The following is an 18,165-nucleotide window of genomic DNA, read 5'->3' as shown; positions in this document are numbered from 1 at the left end:
GACATACTGAGTGGCTGAGACACTGGGGGGAAAGGTGAGCACAAACTGACTCCGCTCAAGGGAAGCTCCAGGTCCATAAGCAAAAAATAAGTCAAACCAAGACTGTCATTTGGCACCACTTTGGAGCCACTTTTTGAACCTACCTGGTCAAGGGCAGGTTCAGGAGTCCTCTGAAGCTCTGGAAAGAGGAGGAAAGGGGGAGGAAGTCAGAATAAGGGAGGTGGATTTATGAAGGAGCAGACGTCGAAATGCCCAGAGGGAAAAGTGTCTGGTAAAAATGTGAACATACCTTCACAAAGATCGACACTGTGATGTCTTTAAAAAAATACCAAAAATGGGAATTCCCTGGTGGTCCAGTGGTTAGGACTCTGCGCTTCCACTGCAGGGGGCACAGGTTCGATAACTGGTTGGGGGAACTGAGATCCTGCATGTCGTGTGGCGCAGCCAAAAAAAAAAAAAAAAATTAAATTAAAAATACCCTCCCCCCAAAAAGTGAATGCTCTTCTTAAATGACATACAGTATAAGGGGTGGGGCAAATGGGGGATTAATATTAATAATACCATCAGTAATATCATCACACCTTGTAATCAACACTTCACGTTGTCTTCATAAAAAGCAATTTTTAGTTTACAAGGGGCTTTCACATTCATCTTTTCCATTTATTCCATCAACCCACTCGAGTGGGTAGGGCATTATAAGCCACATTTTACAGATGAGAAAACTGAGGCTTGGGAGGATATAAGCAATTAACTGAGGCATAATTAAGAGCTGGGGAGGGGCAGGTTTGTCCTAAGTAACCCAGGGCTAAGATACTTACTAGGAAGGGTGATTCCTTTTCAATGACTGCTCAGAGGCTAAATCACCATGGCATTCTTAAATAGAGCAGCCTCACCTTCCCCAGTGTGGTCCAGAACAAGTCTCTCTAAACACTCCTCTGATGATTTTTGCTTAGTACTTAGACCACAGCATCATAACATCTGTGAAGATTAAAGCATCACGGGAAAATCTCTATATCCACCCTATGCCCTTCTTTCTCAAGTGTCCCATCCTTGACCAGCTCTTTCTGTTCTGGAAAAAATCGCTTCAGATCCTTTAAGTTTGCTACCTTGGTCTCAGGTGGGGAGGAAACGTCCTTATTTTCATAGGACATTATGGAAGCACAGGACCCACCTGGAGCGGTCAGGCAGGTGTTTTGAAAGTGCTGATGCCTACTGGAATCTTCCAGCAGTTGTTCTCAAACTTTGGCCTGCATCAGAATCATCTGGGGAGCTTGTTAAAGACTTGGATGTCCAAGGCCCACCCCAGACCTTCTGAATCAGAATCTCCTACCCTAAAACACATGAATATAATAATACTTCCATTCTTTAACCATTATCGTTTATGATGATGATAACAACACTGGCAGTTGAGCTATTAAATGAGTGGGGGAGTTGGGGGCGGGGGCAGAGAGCTGGGAGGGCAGGAGAAAGAGGAACTACAACTCCCAGAATCCCTCGAGAAAGCCCACGCTACGGCCGCGGCGGCCCACCCCTTTCGACAGCTGGGTCCGCCCCCTCCGATGACGTCACAGAGGTGACGTCACGGCGCCCAGAGCGAGGCTGGGGTAGAGAGGCCGACTGAGCTGGAGTCGTCCGCTTGTCGTGGGGGCTGCTAGGGAGCCGGCGAGAGGGTGAGCGGGCGAGCAGGCGAGTGAGCTAGCGCAGGCAGGAGGGAGAGTCGCGCGGCGCAGAGGAGCGCCGGGGCCGGGCAGCGGAGACTCACAGCCAAAGAGGGGCAGCCCGAGCCGGGCGCCGCGGGGTCCCCACCCCCACTCGGCCGGACGGTGCCCGGTGTTCCCCCGTGCGGGGGGCGGCGGCGGCGGCGGCGGCTGACGGGACCGGACAGGACCGCGGGGGTGTTGCCACCTCCACCGAGGAGCCGGCGCGGCCGCGGGCTCCTCAGAGCCGGGGCCCGGGGCCCGTGACAGACGGGCCGAGGAAGGGAGAGAGGCGGCGGCGGCGCAGGCGACGGGGAGGCAGCGGCGAAACCATGTCATCCCCTAGTCCGGGAAAGAGGCGGATGGACACGGACGTGGTCAAGCTGTATCCTTCGTGGACTGGGAATTCGGGCTGTACGTGGGGGGCGGTTTGGGGATGCCCAGGGCACCCCCTGAAACCTAAGCAGGGGCCCAGGGGCACTCCAGGCCACTGTCCGAGGCTCCCTCCTCCATCTCCCTCCCCCTAGTGCCTACGGAGGCTCCTTGGCACCTCCCAGGAGCCGAGAGCCTTCTCAGCTCCCCCTTTATCTGCAGCACCCCGAAATGTGCGTTGTTCCACGCTCTTTCCTCACCCCCAGTGCCCGTGACTTTTCTTCACGACGTTTGGACTCCCAAGTAGGCCTTTCCCCCCCCCCCCAACCCCCCAGGAACAGCCGCCTCTCTTCACCACCGAGCCCACCTTCTTTTTCCTGTTTGCTTGCTCTGGATTTAGGGACTCGAGGTAGAAATTCCCGAGAGCGAAGAATTCCCTTTCTCCTTTTCTTGAGATGCCTCCACTGCCTCCACTCACAATGCTTCTTGAACTGGGGTAACTCAAGTGACCTCCTTTATCCCTAATTCCTTTCTATATTAGGAAGAGAGTAGTCTGCTCAGTGCCCCCTCTTGTAATAAAGAGCTCTGAATGTTTTAAACCAGAGACCCCTATTAAGCTTTCTTAGAAGAACCCCACTGTTTTTCTTCCTACCGACAAAGCCTATCCCACCCATAGTTGTATATGGTGAGGACCCCCAGTCCCTCCAGCAAGCCACCCTCCATATTGTGGCTATGACAGCTGAGGGGGAAGGAGAGAAAGAGGATCTCCTTGACCAAATAGCCCCTGTACTAGCCACTTAAGCAAACTCTTCATATGAGAATAAGGTTCTTGGGGAATAATTGCCCTGATCTTGCCAAGTGACACCCTCTATTTTTCTACTCCTCCCCCGCCCCCCCCCAACTTTATGTACTTTGAAGGTAGCAGTGGGAAAGCTATAACTGATGAGAGTCCTTCAGGCAGTGGTTTTGGTTGGAGTCCAGGCTGATTATTTCATGACCAGCTTGAGAAATTCGCGAAGGTTCCTGTGACAAATCGAGACATTTTTGGAGGGGTAATTTAGAGAGTGGGGGGAGAGAGGAAATGAGCCCAGTGTTCTGAACAACTAATCCCCGGGGAGAGGGGGACCCGGGGGTGGGGAGTGGTAGTGTGTGAAACGCAGTTAAAAAGTCCTGTCTCCTGCTTCTGTCTCTCCCTCACCCCCATCCCCCCACCATTTCCCCCTGTTGCAGGGTTTTGTTTATATAACTCAAGTTGTTTGGCTAGATTCTTCAGGTGAATTCCTTCGTTATTCCTTTTATTGTTGCTGTTTTTGATTGGATGTTTTACCTGTTTGTAGAGATCAGTGATTATTGTTAGATACTCAGTTATGGAATTCGCTGAAGTTTTTAAAAAGTAGATTTTGCATTTGGTTTGGAAGTGGGGGATGGGAGGGAAGTTGCCTGGGCAAGTGATTTTTTTTTTTTTTTTTCCCCACCATAATCTTTTCAGGAATAAGGTGTTTTTCTCCTCACTCAGCAAAACTTGATTAGAAATTAGGAACAGTAGATGAACTTCTAAGTTTTAGGGTTTGAAGTTGAGAATTTTGGGGAGGTGGGAGTGGGGATGAGAGAGGAGCAAGTAATAAAGTATATATTATGTACCAAATATATGTCTAGGCACAAGTGAAATTGACTCTTTATGAGCTGTTCGTGGCTGTGATTGAGTTTTGTCAATGTGTGAATGATACCAGTAACGTTGGCTTTTCATAAGGTGGCAGGATAACTTGTAACTATGGCTGTGTGTATAGTTTACACAAAGCAATATCGGGTTTTATTTTTGTTTAGAAACTAGGAAATGACATGGTGGCAGAATCTGAGTTATTTTTATCTTGAATTGAGACTTGCTGTCACACCTAATGCAAATTTCTATCTAATGTTTAATTGGGATGGGGCTGGGAGAGAGAATTCCAGCTGTCTTTGATCAATGTCAGGTTCTCAAATTGTAGACCTATATATTTTTTAGAAGACTGAGGATAAAGGGTGAGGCCTAACTTGACCTGATGCCTTTTCCATACAGTGCCTTTTGTTCATTTTGTAGTTGAGGCATCTAGAATGATTACCGTATTTAGGAGTCGGGGTGGGGGGGTGGAGAGGGAGAGGAAAACAGACAAAGAACAGCAGGGTGTCTCTCTTTTTTTTCTTTCCCTAAGTGGCTTATTTCATAGCTTATTTTTAGTAGAAGATGAAGAAAGGCATAGATGCATTGGCCTTCTGTGCTTTCCCCACCTTCCTCCTTTCTGACAAAAGAAAGCAGAGGCGCTTTAAAATCATAGATGTCTGAGGTAGGAGGGCAACAGTCTCGGGATTTAAAAGCCAGGGGTTATCTTTGTTTCGTGTTTGTTATTTTCTTGTCTAAGTTCAATTTTTTGTATTTCCTTTTGTGTGTGCATGTGTGTTGTGGGCGTGAGAGATTTTCTGGCCTCCTTTCTCTGTTGAATTCACATTAGTAGGCCCAAATGGAGACAACAATTTTTGAGCAAGGTACACTTACCACAGAATTTAAGCAACACACTACTAAAATGAATACAATGGTGTGAAAGGGCTGAGGGTTGAAAATGAAGGAAGGTGTAGAGGAAGTAGGAAAGGTCTGAAGGAATGTACTTGCTTTTTGCCCCTCAGTGCCCCTTGATTTCTTTGGTGTGGAGGCTGATAGCAGGTTTCCTTGCAGTCTCCTGTTTCAGCCCATTTTTGGATGTCTCCTGAGTGTAATTATGCCACCACGATTTACAGCCTGGCAGGGAACCTGTATAGTAGGAAAGTAGTGGTGTGGGGGGTAGGGAGAAAAGAGGATGTGTAACTAATTGGCCACCGCCTTCCACCACCTCGTTAGGTTCTTTTGGTCTCTGGTTGTTGTTTGGAGTCGGTGATATTTCTTTTGTGACGGGTTGGTAGGAGGAGAGCTGACTTCCAAGTTATGGAGGGAGGGAGTGTTTTGCACCGATGCACTTAATAATCTGCTGGGCGAATATGTTCTGAAACTCTGACTCATTCATTGTTTCTCTTCTGATCCTTTGCTGAGGGTTGTGCAAACCTCAAACTGATGTACATGACTTGGGCCCTGCAGGAATGTGTCCCAATCAAGAAACTTGCAGTGAGCCCAAATCCTGTGGAATGGTGGTTGAATAGTGTTGCCATTTGTTTGCAGAGTGAGGTAGATTGGTGATAACTGTGCTGTTCCCACCCTGGCAAGCTTTGGGGTTTCCATCTAGAACCCGGCTGATTATTTAGATTGTCTGAGAACTGGGACTCTGGTGACCTTAAAGCGTGATTTGCCCTAAAGGAATATCGGTTTAAGTTCTCCGGGGTGGAGGAACAAACAGCTCAGATTACACGGGTTTCCTTGTTGGTGGGGGTTACTCGTCTCACCCTGTTGCACAGCCTGGTGATCCTTTTATCTGTGAACCAGTGGCCCCTGCTGAAGGCTGGAGCTGCTTGTTTTGGAAAAGCGTATGCAGGCAAAAGGCCGCAGGCACAGCTCCTCACAGCTCATTGGCTGCTCTGTTACTACCCGGAAAAGGAGGAGGGGCGGAGCTACCAAACAGCTGATGGAGTGTGTGACCAGAGTGTGTTTATATACAAAAGAAGCAGGGGCTGGGGAGGCCTTGTGAGTGGTGTTACAGGATCAAGTGTGTTTTAAAGGGGTAAAAAGAGGAGAGGAAAACCTGACCTGTTAGAGTACAAGAAATGTTCAAGGTTAAATCAGAAAAGTGGATCTGATAGTAGTGGGGACTTGGCATACACTGTATTTGTTATTGGTGTGAGATATTGGAACTTATTTTTATAATACCAAGAGTTTTCAAAGAGTCCCTTTTTCAGAGGGAGTGTGGTAACTTAAACCTGGATGGCTACCAATTTAAATTTATTTAACTGACTCCTGGAGGGATTCAAAAGTATGGTAGAAATGTAAGCTTCCCCTACAAAAGCTTTAAGAGTAATGGTCAGGAAAGGGCAGTGTCTTATACTAAATTCATTAACAGCGTTAGTGAATCTTACAGAATGCTGGTTGTCTGCCTTAGGGTTTCAGAAGCTTTCAGTAGTAAGTTCATCCCCTCAGACGTTTCCGTGCCCTCTTTGTGCCAGGCTTGGGGCTAGATGCTGGGGGTTTAGTAGTGAAAAATTTGGTGTGTGCTTATGTAACTAGTTAAACAATTTTTGAAAAACTCAGAGTACAGACTGTGTTTATAGCAGGTGAGCACTGTATGTATCACCTTGCCTTTTGTATTTACTTTCAGAATTGACTTCAAGAAATAGAAAGTTTAAAGTGACTTTTATGTTGATGGGATGTATGGGGATCTATATTTCTGTTATTTAAAAGATTGATGTTAAAAACTGAAACAAAAACAAACATTAAAAAGTGTAGCCATTTGTCTTTGACTTCAGCTTTGGTATTTTGCTGTTAATCAGTAGTTTAGTAACTATCCCTAAATTAGTAGTCTTTGTTGCTCTTTAATTTGTGCTCGAAGTGTAGACTGTTCTGTTATCTTTTAACTAGCTCCAGTGTCAATTGGGAACCTGTGGTTTGCCTTTTATTTCCTGTGGTCTCTGTTTTACTGAGATGATGAGATGGAAGGTAGAACAGTTTTATGGTCTTCAAGCTAAAAGTTAAAGCTTTGGCAACTCCCAGTGTTCTGAATTTGTCTTCTCTGCCTAGATTTTGGTGACAAATATAACATACTGGTACTTATTTTGGTTAAGCAGGAACCTACATGAGTAAGCGTTCACAGGTTCAGAACATCTGATTCCTGCAGTACAGTTCTAGTAAATTACACACAAGCCTAAAAATTCAGCTTTTAGGGGAAAACAATCTTTGCAGATGTGACCCATAAAAATCCCTTACCCTGTTTGTGTGTGTGTGTTTTAGAAGAACCTGGATTTGTTGGTTTTCTAGTATTGTGCAGTTTCCCCAGCACCTTGACCTGCATGTTATATCTATATATTAAATGTATATATAATTATATATATAATTTGGTATCTTAACTCAGTCTTACCGGATTTGATGGTTCCAAGAATCATTGGAGTTTTAGGCATGCAATTCAGACCTGCAAAAGTGCTTACAGTGTAATAGCTTTTTAACTGTAGACCTACAGTGTACATTTTAGTAAAGTACTTTAATGAAAAACTTAATTGGATTATACAAGTAGTAAGATAATTGAGGAAAATATAAGTTACAAATATAGGTTCCCCCCAGGATGTATTATTGTCAACCTGTTAATCATACTGTATGTGCCCTGTTTTTGCTTAATATTTTTGCAACTATTTTTCCCATTTAAAAATATCAGATTTAATAAATAGCTCATGTAATATGCCATTCCATGCCTGTGCCATTGATTTAATTCTTTGCCATTTTTCTGTGATAAATAAGATTGAAATTAACATCTTGTGCATAAGGCTTTTCTTGCCTTTTTGGATTATTTCTATTTCCCAGAAATGGGATTCTAGATCAAAGAAGGTAAGCCTTTGAATTAAAATATTTAATTAAAAATCTTGGGGCCCCACACTCAGTGGGCTCTCACTTTGTTCTGTTGTGTTTTAGTTGGTCATTTCAACACTGAAGCAGTCAGCCTGGCATGGTGATGAAAGATGAGTTCTGATCTCTATTTAAATTTTCATGTTTTTTTGTGATAATAGTGATTTTTGAATTAGGGATACTTTTGTACTTCTCAGAGTGCCTAGTGTGAGTTGGTAGGTTAGACATAATACATTCATAAGCAGATAGATCTGACTGGCAAGAGCTGTAGAATTAGTTTTGGTGACTTGATTTTTTTTTTTTTTTTTTTTTTTTGCTTTTGTCTTTTATTGAAGTATAATTTGGTAAGTTTTGACATAAGTAGCACCCATGAAGCCTATCACCACAATCAAGATAGTGAACATATTCATTTTCCCGAAGTTTCTCTTGCCCCTAGGTAGTCTTTCCCTACACCCGCCCCCATCAGATCAGTGATCTGATTTTTGTCACTGTAGATTATTTTGCATTTTCTAGAATTTTATATAAATGGAATCATACAGTATATACTCTTTGTGTGTGAATTCTTTCCTTTGTGTGAATTTTTTAGATCCACCCATGTTGTTACCATGTAGTTCTTTACTTTTTTACTGCTGAGTAGTATTTCATTGTATGGCTGTACCACGATTTGTTTATACATTCACTTCTGTGGACATTTGGGTTATTTTCTGTTTGGGGCTATTACAAATAAAGCTGCTGTGGATATATGCTTTCTTTTCTTTTGGGTAAATATATAGGAGTGGAATAGCTGGATCATGTGATAGGTATAGGTTTAACTTTTTAACAGGTAGCTTGAATTTAACTTTTACTGATGATGGCCTCTATTTCAAGCACAATTATGTTGTGACATTGAATTCCTGTTTCAATTGTGTGTTTTAAAGGAATCCCATTAAATAGTATGATCCTAAGCACTGATTTCTAACCTAACTGTCAAAGCTAGTTTTGTGGATGCTCTTCCATTTCCCCCATTCAAAATTACTGAATTAAATTTTCATTGTGAAATATTTTTGTTTTGTGGCCCTTTGAAGTGGTACTTCAAGAATTATGGTCACAAATAACTTTTATTTTTGCATTTGCTAGTAAGACTATACTTCCGTGGAAAGGTAAGCACACTTTTTGTTGATGGTACCCTTTTCTTGCTTTTTGTAGAGTATTGATAAGAATTTTTTAACATTAGTTTTACTTAGCACCTCCAGTTACATTTACAGCAGTTTACAAATATTTACATAGGACTCTGGTAAGGTCTGAATAGTATCTTCAATTTTCATATGGACTAAACTCAGGTAAAAGGAACCCACAGCAACTCAGTGGCAGAACTGGAAACAGATTCTAAGAGGGCATCCCTTAATATGTTTTCCTGGAATCTTTTTTAAAGTTAATATTTAACAAAATGGTGGGGCTTTTTGTTTTGCTTTTTTACTTTTTGGCATCCTATGTAAATTATTTTATAAGTTAATTATTAGACATTGCCATAATGAAAAATTAGACATTGCTTTGTAAAACTTGTTACTGTCACATTCTTATAAACTACAAACATTTGAATTTAGATATAGGAGTTTACATGCATGTTGCTTAAAAAGTTAGGAGTTTACATGCATGTTGCTTAAAAAGTTAACATCTTATTACTGACAACTGGAATTTTTAGCTTGGCTAACAAGAAGAAAGACAACCTGTTTAATGTTGGAGTCAGTGACAGTTTATTCGGTGGGTAGACTTTGGTTCAGTCCTCAAACACGAGGATGGTGCTCTGAGCATGTATATATTAGAGTGTATTATTTCCAGATTGCCGAAGTGTAATTCAAGTGCAATGTAGAAGTCTTTGAAAACACAGAGAAGTCACTGTGTACTTTTGAGAGGCTGTTGTTACTTTAGTGATTCTCAGGTGGGGTATGAGAAGAATTGTTATACTTTTATGGGGGTGCTAAGGTTATTAAAGTTTCTTCTTGTACCTCATCAGATGCTTGGGAAAGGTGGCTGGTTGTTTGCAGACTGGTGCTTGTGGGGGCACCTGCCCAAGCCTGGCAGAACCCAAATCCTCAAGAGCCTGTGGAAAGCCCCACAGGGCAGTTCTGTGCACATGAGGGGTGAAGGATCCTTTCCGCCTTCCGGTGCATTTTAGGTGTCTAGGGCATTGGGTAGGTGGTTTGAATAGGTGCTACTGATCTTTTGACCTGGCCCTGCAGTGAAGTCAGGGAGGAGTAGGAAACCCATGTGAAGTGGAGAGGCTTGACTGGACTTTGTCATCATCAGGACAGGCATGGCTGGTGGGTCTGTCTTTGGGTTCACAAAAGGTACCTGGGCTGTAGCACTTGGAGGGACCATATTTAGGGATCAGGGAATGGAATCTTTATGTCTTTTGTTCAGATTCATGGAGGCATTATGTATCAAAGTAAGAGATATTCCCTACATGTGAAATTGTTATTAATGTTGTAAATTATGCATTTTCTTTTTAGTCTTAGGCAAAGTATTTTTTTCATGTATTATGTTTTTATCATGCACACTTTTCAAGGTTTCTTGGATTATGAAATCTTAGTTGATGTAATATAAATAGAAAATTAGATACAGCGTGTGCCTGGTTCTTGTTACTTCATAAGCAATTGGGTTACTACTCAGCTTAGTGAATATAGATTTAGTTGTTTTGTTCAAATGGTCCAGTATAACTTTGGTTATTTGAATATTGCTTTTTAATCAGTTGACTTTCTACTGTGTAGACAGTTTTGAAAGGTTGATTAATTCAAGAATTCGGGTAAACATTTCCATTGTAGTGTCTATCTGTAGAACGTTGAGTCGGTTAGAATTGTGTTCATAAGAGATCACCAGGCGTAATATAGTTAGATATATTGTTTTATGGTCTTATAGACTACTGAATGTTTAGTACCCTTTTGCTAATCTATTTATCTAAATCTGTAAATAAATTAGTAAGTCTCCTTGGCAACAAAGCTTGAAACTAGATCACACTTTTTGTTTCACTCCAAAGGAAAGAAACTGGATTGGCTTTTTTTCATTAACAAATGGTCACCTTAAGAGCCTCACAGCTGGGAATTGGTACTTGGTCAATTCACTAATCCAAACTAAGGCTCCTACAATGAAATCATCCCATGATGATTTCTTGGACATTTTGGATCTTTATTACAAATTATATTTACATTGAAATGGATGAACACAGGAGGGAAATGCATTTTAAATGCTTGTGGCATTTTCTGACAAGAGGAGTTTTAACTGTTTATCTTAATTTGGTCGCTGATCTCAATGTTGCTTTAGAGTATATTTAAGTAAGTATATTAAAATATAGAACATAATGTATATTTGATCACAGAATTACTGATCTTGGCAACACAATTTTGACATTATTAGCATCTGTTGATTTTGCCAACTAATTCATTCAATTCACCAGAGCTGCCATCTTGATGATAATAAGAAAAAACAAAAACAAAAAACCCTGCATTTTGCCTTTCTATTCATTCGTATCCTTAGAGACTAAGAAAAAACAAAAACAAAGTACTTTTAAATCAGGTTTGTTTTATGAGTGGAAGAAGGAGAGGAAGTACACCTTTGAGTGTGTTCTTTTTTTTTTTTAACAACTTTATTGGAGTATAATTGCTTTACAGTGCTGTATAACAAAGTGAATCAGCTATACGTATACATATATCCCCATATCCCCTCCCTCTTGTGCCTTCCTCCCACCCTCCCTATCCCACCCCTCCAGGTGGTCACAAAGCACCGACTGATCTCCCTGTGCTATGCAGCTGCTTCCCACTAGCTATCTGTTTTACATTTGGTAGTGTGTGTGTTCTTTAGTCTCATTATCTGGATTGCTGCTCTTGAATGCTGTCTTTGATTATCAAATGACATATATTTGAGTATACCTATATTGAGTCATTCACCTTTTTGTGAATACTTAACTTGCTTTTCTCTTTCTACAGGCTCTTGGGTTAGAATAGTTATTAGGTACCAGATTCTATCTGTCTTTGAGTAATTAATGTGGCTTTTCCTTTGAGACTTAGCTAAGAGTTTTGTAACATGTTAACAGTTATGTATCAGGAAGACTATATTGGTGGCTCATAAAGACTAATTTCTTTTCATATATTTCAGTCTGTATGTCTTTTTTCTATTAGTGTGCCTAGCTTATACTTTGACTAATTTCTAGAAATCAAACAAGAGAGTTAAAATTACTGGCAGGAAAGTACACAAATAAACCGTTGGAGAGAAAGTGTTTCCTTAATTAAAAGTAGTAGTGAGGTCCGGTTCTTTTTCCTAGAAGTTTGAAAATCAGACTATACTTGGCCTATTTCACTTTGTGCAATTTGGCAATTATATATCAAACTTGAACTTACTTATGCTAAAAATGTATAGTAGCTTACAACTTTGGTATCCATTCTCTGAATGTAAGAATAGGCTATGCCTTAGATTTGTCTTAACTCTCTGTTCAGTGAAGTGAGACATGATGGAACTTGGCACCTGAATCTTGCATTCTTACACTTTAAAGGCCCTTGTCTCTCATTGCCTCCGAAGAATTATGTTTTTCTAAGCTGAATTTATACAGTCTAGCCAGTGTTTCTGAGATTCAGGAGCTGCTAACTGACTGTATTTAAGTCTTCAAGGTAGGAAATCTAGAGGTCTCTCTCGCTCAGCATTCTCCTGTGCTCTTCAGGCAAGGTAGATAGGAGCAGTCCCCTGCCCCATGGGAGCTTATTCCTGGGATTAAGTTGTAGCCCCTTTGCCTCCTTTTCTTTTGGCCGCGCTGCATGGCATGCAGGACCTTATTTGCCCAAACAGGGATCAAGCCCGTGCCCTCTGCAGTGGAAGCGTGGAGTCCCAACCACTGGACGGCCAGGGAGTCCCCCCCTTTGCATCTTGTAATTCAAAGAATGACTAACGAAATACCACATCTACTTGTGCTTACTCTCCATTTTGCGGGGTGATCTGGTATATATGCTCAAGCCTTTGAACTAGATTATCTTAATTGACAGAGATACATGTCTTATCTTTCTATTTGCTTAGTGAAAAATAGAGTTAGAAATCCTATTTTTTATAGAATCCAAAGTTAGTGTATGATTTATGCTTTTAAATCAGGGCTTCTTACTCATTTGAAAGAATTGGGTAAAGCGTAATGGCTTTAGTCTGTCAGTTCTGGCTGGTTTATTTCTTAAATGTCATTCCTATAGTGTTTTGTCAGCTCTGTTGAAGTTCTGATGACAATTTATTATTTGAAGTTAAATTTTAGTAGGTATTACACTTTCATAGATTTTTAGCATGTTTTTCTACTTGGAGAAAACCTGGAATGCAGATAATAGTATTATAAAGCAGTGGTTGCTTTCTGAATATAAGGGCTCCTTGAGTTGAAATTAATAATTGTATTCTTTTTAGGCAATATCGTTTGTGGCCTTAAGTAACAGTTTGAGAAATACTAATGCTTGGCTGTACTGCTTCAGATTAGGAGAGTAAACTCTGGTAACTTTGTTTTCATTATTGATAGAAAAAATAGAAGCCAAAGTTGAAATAAGGAGTCTGCTTTTCATCTGTGACTTATAAAATCAGTTTTACTTCTTAGTAATCACATTTGTTATGTGAAAAATAGAACAAAAGCAGTATATAGCCTAATGCCTTAGTTAATTCTATTTATGAATGTGTCATAAAGAAAAAATAAAAATGACTTTAATAGGTTTTAATATAAATGTTACGTTATCTCTTTACAACAGTAGATTAGATGGCATTGCATTTGGTATTCTTGAGATGTCTGAATTATATATGCCCTGTCAATAATTTTTAAATAAAGTAAGCCTTGTAAAAGTGCCTGATTTATGAAAGCTTTTATCAGGATAGAATGGCAGCATGCTGTTCTTTCAAAATTTTATGTATTTAATTACCTAAATTATATTTTGGTTTTTAAAAGGTAAAGTTAGGGAATGTGAGTATAATTGAGTAAAAGAATATGCCCAGAACCAGGGAAGGATCCCATCAGAGTTTGAAACAGTTTGGTACTTAAGCATCTAAATATTTTTTACCTTTGTCCTTTTTTTCCCCCTAGATCATATTTTAAATTTTGACATAGAGATATTTCTGTTATAATGCCACAAATGCATTACTAAAATATCTTGCATTCTGCAAAGTCATGAAGTGGAAATAATAGTGCTTATAGATACCTTATATCTTTTAATACTCTCCAGATATTTAAAATATATCTTTTGAAGAAAATTTAGTTGCCTACATTTTTATTGATATTTAAACTGAGTGTCTCTAGTGGATCAGTTTTGCTTTGTGTTATGGTAATTTTAATTATTAGTCTCAAGACAGCCAAACATGTACTTTAGATGCTTAGTTTCTTAAAAGTTGGGATGATTTTTATAACAGAAGGCTTGGGATATAAGCTGCCCTGCCTTTTTTCTACTGTTTTTGCCTTAATATTTTGATAGCTTTTTACTTTTTTTAGGTAAACTTTTAATTTTAGATTTACAGAGACGTGGCAAAGACGATAGAGTTCTTGTACCCCACCCAGTTCTGGTCACCCCTCTTATTTTTATTACTGAGACGTGTTTCAAAACTAAGAAACCAACATTGGTATGTTACTATAAACTAAACTCCAGGCTTTGTTCAGGTTTCACCAGTTTTTCCATGAATGTGTTTTTTTTCTGTTCCAGGCTTCCATGTAGGATAACACATTAGTTAGTGGTCATGTCTCCTTAGCTTTCTCTAGTCTGTGTCAGTGTCTCACTCTTTCCTTGTTTTGCATGACATTGACAGTTTTGGAGTACTGGTCGGGTATTTTTTGGAGTGTTCAGTTTCAGTTTATCTGATTTTTTTTCCCCTCATGATTAGACCTCATAATAGTGAGGTATTAAAATTTAGCCAAGAGACTTCCCTGGTAGTGCAGTGGTTACGAACCTGCCTGCAGGAGACACAGGTTCGAGCCCTGGTCCGGGAAGATCCCACATGCCACGGAGCAACTAAGCCCGTGGGCCACAACTACTGAGCCTGTGCTCTAGAGCCTGTGAGCCACAACTACTGAGCCTGCGTGCCACAGCTGCTGAAGCCTGTGCACCTAGAGCCTGTGCTTCTCAACAAGAGAAGCCACCGCAGTGAGAAGCCCGCGCACCGCAACGAACAGTAGACCCTGCTCGCTGCAACTAGAGAAAAGCCTGCGCGCAGCAACGAAGACCCAACGCAGCCAAAAAAAAATTTAGCCAAACTCATTGTGGGTTTTGGAAAGAGTACTGCAGAGGTGAAGCGCTCTTCTTATCACAAGTCGGGTGTGTGTGTGTGTGGGGGTACCTGTGTCCTCATGACGTTACTGGTGATGTTAACTTAGATCCACTTGGTTTAGGTGGCACTTGCCAAGTTTCTCCACTGTAAAGTTACTATTTTTCCCTTCGGTATTCTATTCTTTGGAAGCTAGTCACTAAGTGTACCTGACACTCAAGGGGGCCAGAGCAGTTAAGCTCCACCTCCTGGAGGGAGTAATTGTTTTTGACTTTTGATCATAACGTAATAGTGCATTAATCTTAGTTATTAATGGATTTTGTACAGAACTTACACTTGATTTTGAATGAAGTGTAAATTGGTACTGCCTTTTTTGAAATAAAATGGGATGTAAAAATATGAGGATGTGGTCTAGGAGCACACAGATTTGATGGGTTTGTTTATTTAGCAGTTTGCATGCAAATTTAACTTTCAGCATTTGGCTGTTTTTAGATCTATAATAACATGTGAAAATGAAGATAAACTTAGGATGAGTTGCAAAAATATTAGTTAAAAGCCTTATAACTCAAGGAATTCTATCATCTTGAAGAGTTTAAATCAGAAAGAATTTGGGAATGGGGTAGTGATAAAATGCCATTACATTCTGTATACCTTCTTAACTAGTTATATAGTTGACTTAGAAGAATATGTTATTAGCTGTGAATTTTAGCAAAGGGTCATTATTTTGGCCCATAGAAACGTTTTATTCTATCTTAAAGGAGCATATTTTTCACCATTTTGATATCTGGTTGTTTTTTGTTTGTTTTTTGCAGTTCTATTTGTATTTTCAGTGAAAACCTTGACATAATTGTAGTTGGCGATATTAACCAGAAATTCAATTATTATGGGAAGATTAACTGTGTAGAACTTCACTTTTTCTTCAGAATTTTCTAAGCAATTGAAGCTTACTCCTTTAAATGAGAAAACTTGTTTACTTTGACAGTTTTTGGTTTGTTTTTATTTTGGCTGATTTTTTTCTCCTTTCTCCCTGGGATAACACTAACTGATTTTCATATGATGAAAGTCTTAAAGTATATATAAAACATTGTTTTCTTGAGCAGAGTATATTTATAGTTGAGGTTATTGGGTAAGTGACCTCTGAAAGAGTATTAGTGAGAGATTAAAATTTGGCCAAACCCATTTGGTTTCTAGGCTAAAAACTTAAGCCAAAGTATTTATGTTTCGGGGAGTCCTTGAAAATAGTGAGGAAATTGTGGTAGCAAGGTAGCAAGAATTACTATCTTGCTAGTAGTAATATATTCTTTAAGACTGTTGAGAATAGTTCAGAATTTATGAATAGTTCAGTATTTATCAACTCATGGGGACACCTGGGTTTTTGTGTGGTATGTGAGTCAAGTGTTTGTAACCAGCTGTTTACTGGTTTAGTGACCCTGGTGGTGCATTTTTAGACCTTTGACCTTAAATAATGCCAGCACCTGGATGTCATGTCAGTGCTAAGAGTCAATAGTGTGGCACTTAGTGCCGTCTTACTGGCGTTATGACTCTGGGCAGATGTTCAGCTGGTTCTTTTGTACCCCTGTTTCCTTTGCTCACTTTCTTAAGTTTGAGTGCCCTGGATGGCTTTTTTAAAATTAAGACTGTTTTTTTAGAGCAGTTTTAGGTTCACAGCAAAATTGAAGGAAAGGTACAAAGATTTCCTATATCCCCTTGCCGCACTCATGAACAGCCTCCCCCGTTATCGGTATCCCCCACCAGAGTAGGGTGTCTGTTACAGATGATGAACCTGCACTGACACATCATTATCACCCAGAGTCCACAGTTCACATTAGGGTGCACTCTTAGTGTCGTACATCTGTGGGTTTGGACATATGTGTAATGACATGTATCCATCATTATGGTATCATACAGAGTATTTTCACTGCCCTAAAAATTCTCTGTGCTCTACCTATTCATTCCTCCTCACCCCACCCCCTGGCAAGTACTGATCTTTTTACTGTCTCCATAGTTTTACCTTTTCAGAATCATACAGTTTGTGACCTTTTCAGATTGGCTTCTTTCACTTAGTAATTTGCATTTAAATTTCCTTCCTGTCTTTTTTTTTGGCTCATTTCTTTTTAGAGGTGAATAATACTCCATTGTCTGGATGTACCACAGTTTGTTTATCCATTCACCTTGGTGAGCCATTTTTTTGTGAACAGAGCTAATAACTCTTTTAATGGTTTCTCATTTTTCCAGATTAGCCTTTGTACTTAAAAAAAAAAAAAAAACTCTTAGTAGCAAGTAGCTGAATTTTATACTGCTGCCCCATTCTGTCGTCAATTCTACCTTTCTTATCCCATTATACTTGTTCTGTAATGTGCTACTTCTCATTCTAATATATTTCACATTTATTCTGGTACAATCCTTGCTTTGAGATATTACGACTCACTTTATGTAAATAAGAAACCTGAGTTACAGAGATTGGTTGAAAGTGCTGAGATCACAGAGTTAAGTCCTCCTTGTGATGGGTCTGGAGCCTATGAGAGTTTCTCATGCTTTTGTCCCTTCTAGCACGTATTTATCTTTGCATATGAAGTAGGTGTTCAGGAAACACCTGTTAAATGAATTTTGATAAATAATATACCACAGGTTTCCACCAAGTCCTTGGATCAGTTTTAGACTGAACTTTGTTTCTGTATAGAAACAATATGGAAACCTCACAGGAGAGAGGCAGATCTTCCTTATATGATAAGAACTTCAGTTCTTTTATGTGCAAATGCCATTTGCCATTTCATATACCCTGTTCATTTTTCCACATGTGACGTGTATTTGTGTTCTGAACTTGTCCTAAATGCTAATACTTTAGTTTATCAAATGCCATTTTCAGAGGAGTTCTTTTTAAAGATTCCTTGATTGCTGGTTTTATTTAAGATCAAAGGAAATTATTAAGATTGGGGATTGGGGAAAGAAACAGCTGAAACTTTTGTTACTTCACTTGTAAAATAGAATACCTTAAACTCATCAAATCATTTAGCTTACTAGTACTCTATTTTGTACTTTGTAAAGTGTCTCAAGTTCCCCCTTACAAATTAGTGGTTCTAAAGGTGACTTTTACTAGCTTAATATTTGATACTATGAACTTCTTGGTTTGTATAGGATTTTATTGAGGACCTTACTTTATTTTGTGTTTATTTTTACCTTTTACCCATACTCTGTGAGGAAAGGAGATTTAAGAAATGCTTTAACAGTTCACACCTGCTATAAAAATTATATGCGGTCTATTTTTAGTTACTCAGAATAATGGGGGAAATGTAATAGCCAGATATTTAAAAATAATTTTTTTAATCGAAGTATAGTTGATTTACAATGTTGTGTTAG

The 18,165-nt window shown here is 39.8% G+C and overlaps 1 protein-coding gene across 2 annotated transcripts in view; it reads left to right on the top strand.

Moving 5' to 3' along the window:
• Nucleotides 1-1,587: 1,587 nt before the first annotated feature.
• UBE2H (ubiquitin conjugating enzyme E2 H) overlaps nt 1,588-18,165 on the top strand; it is a 99,625-nt gene continuing 83,047 nt past the window's right edge. For both annotated transcript variants that reach the window (XM_029232969.1, XM_029232968.1), the window contains exon 1: nt 1,588-2,082. In XM_029232969.1, the coding sequence (XP_029088802.1) occupies nt 2,030-2,082 (53 nt within the window). In that variant the 5' untranslated portion in view covers nt 1,588-2,029. The remainder of the gene's footprint in view (nt 2,083-18,165) is intronic.

This window comes from Monodon monoceros, unplaced genomic scaffold (genome assembly GCF_005190385.1).
Source record: "Monodon monoceros isolate NGI ecotype Baffin Bay Population unplaced genomic scaffold, NGI_Narwhal_1 Super_Scaffold_2, whole genome shotgun sequence".
NCBI lineage: Eukaryota > Metazoa > Chordata > Mammalia > Artiodactyla > Monodontidae > Monodon > Monodon monoceros.
Note: the sequence above shows the minus strand (reverse complement) of the source record. Positions and strands in the feature narration are given on the sequence as shown.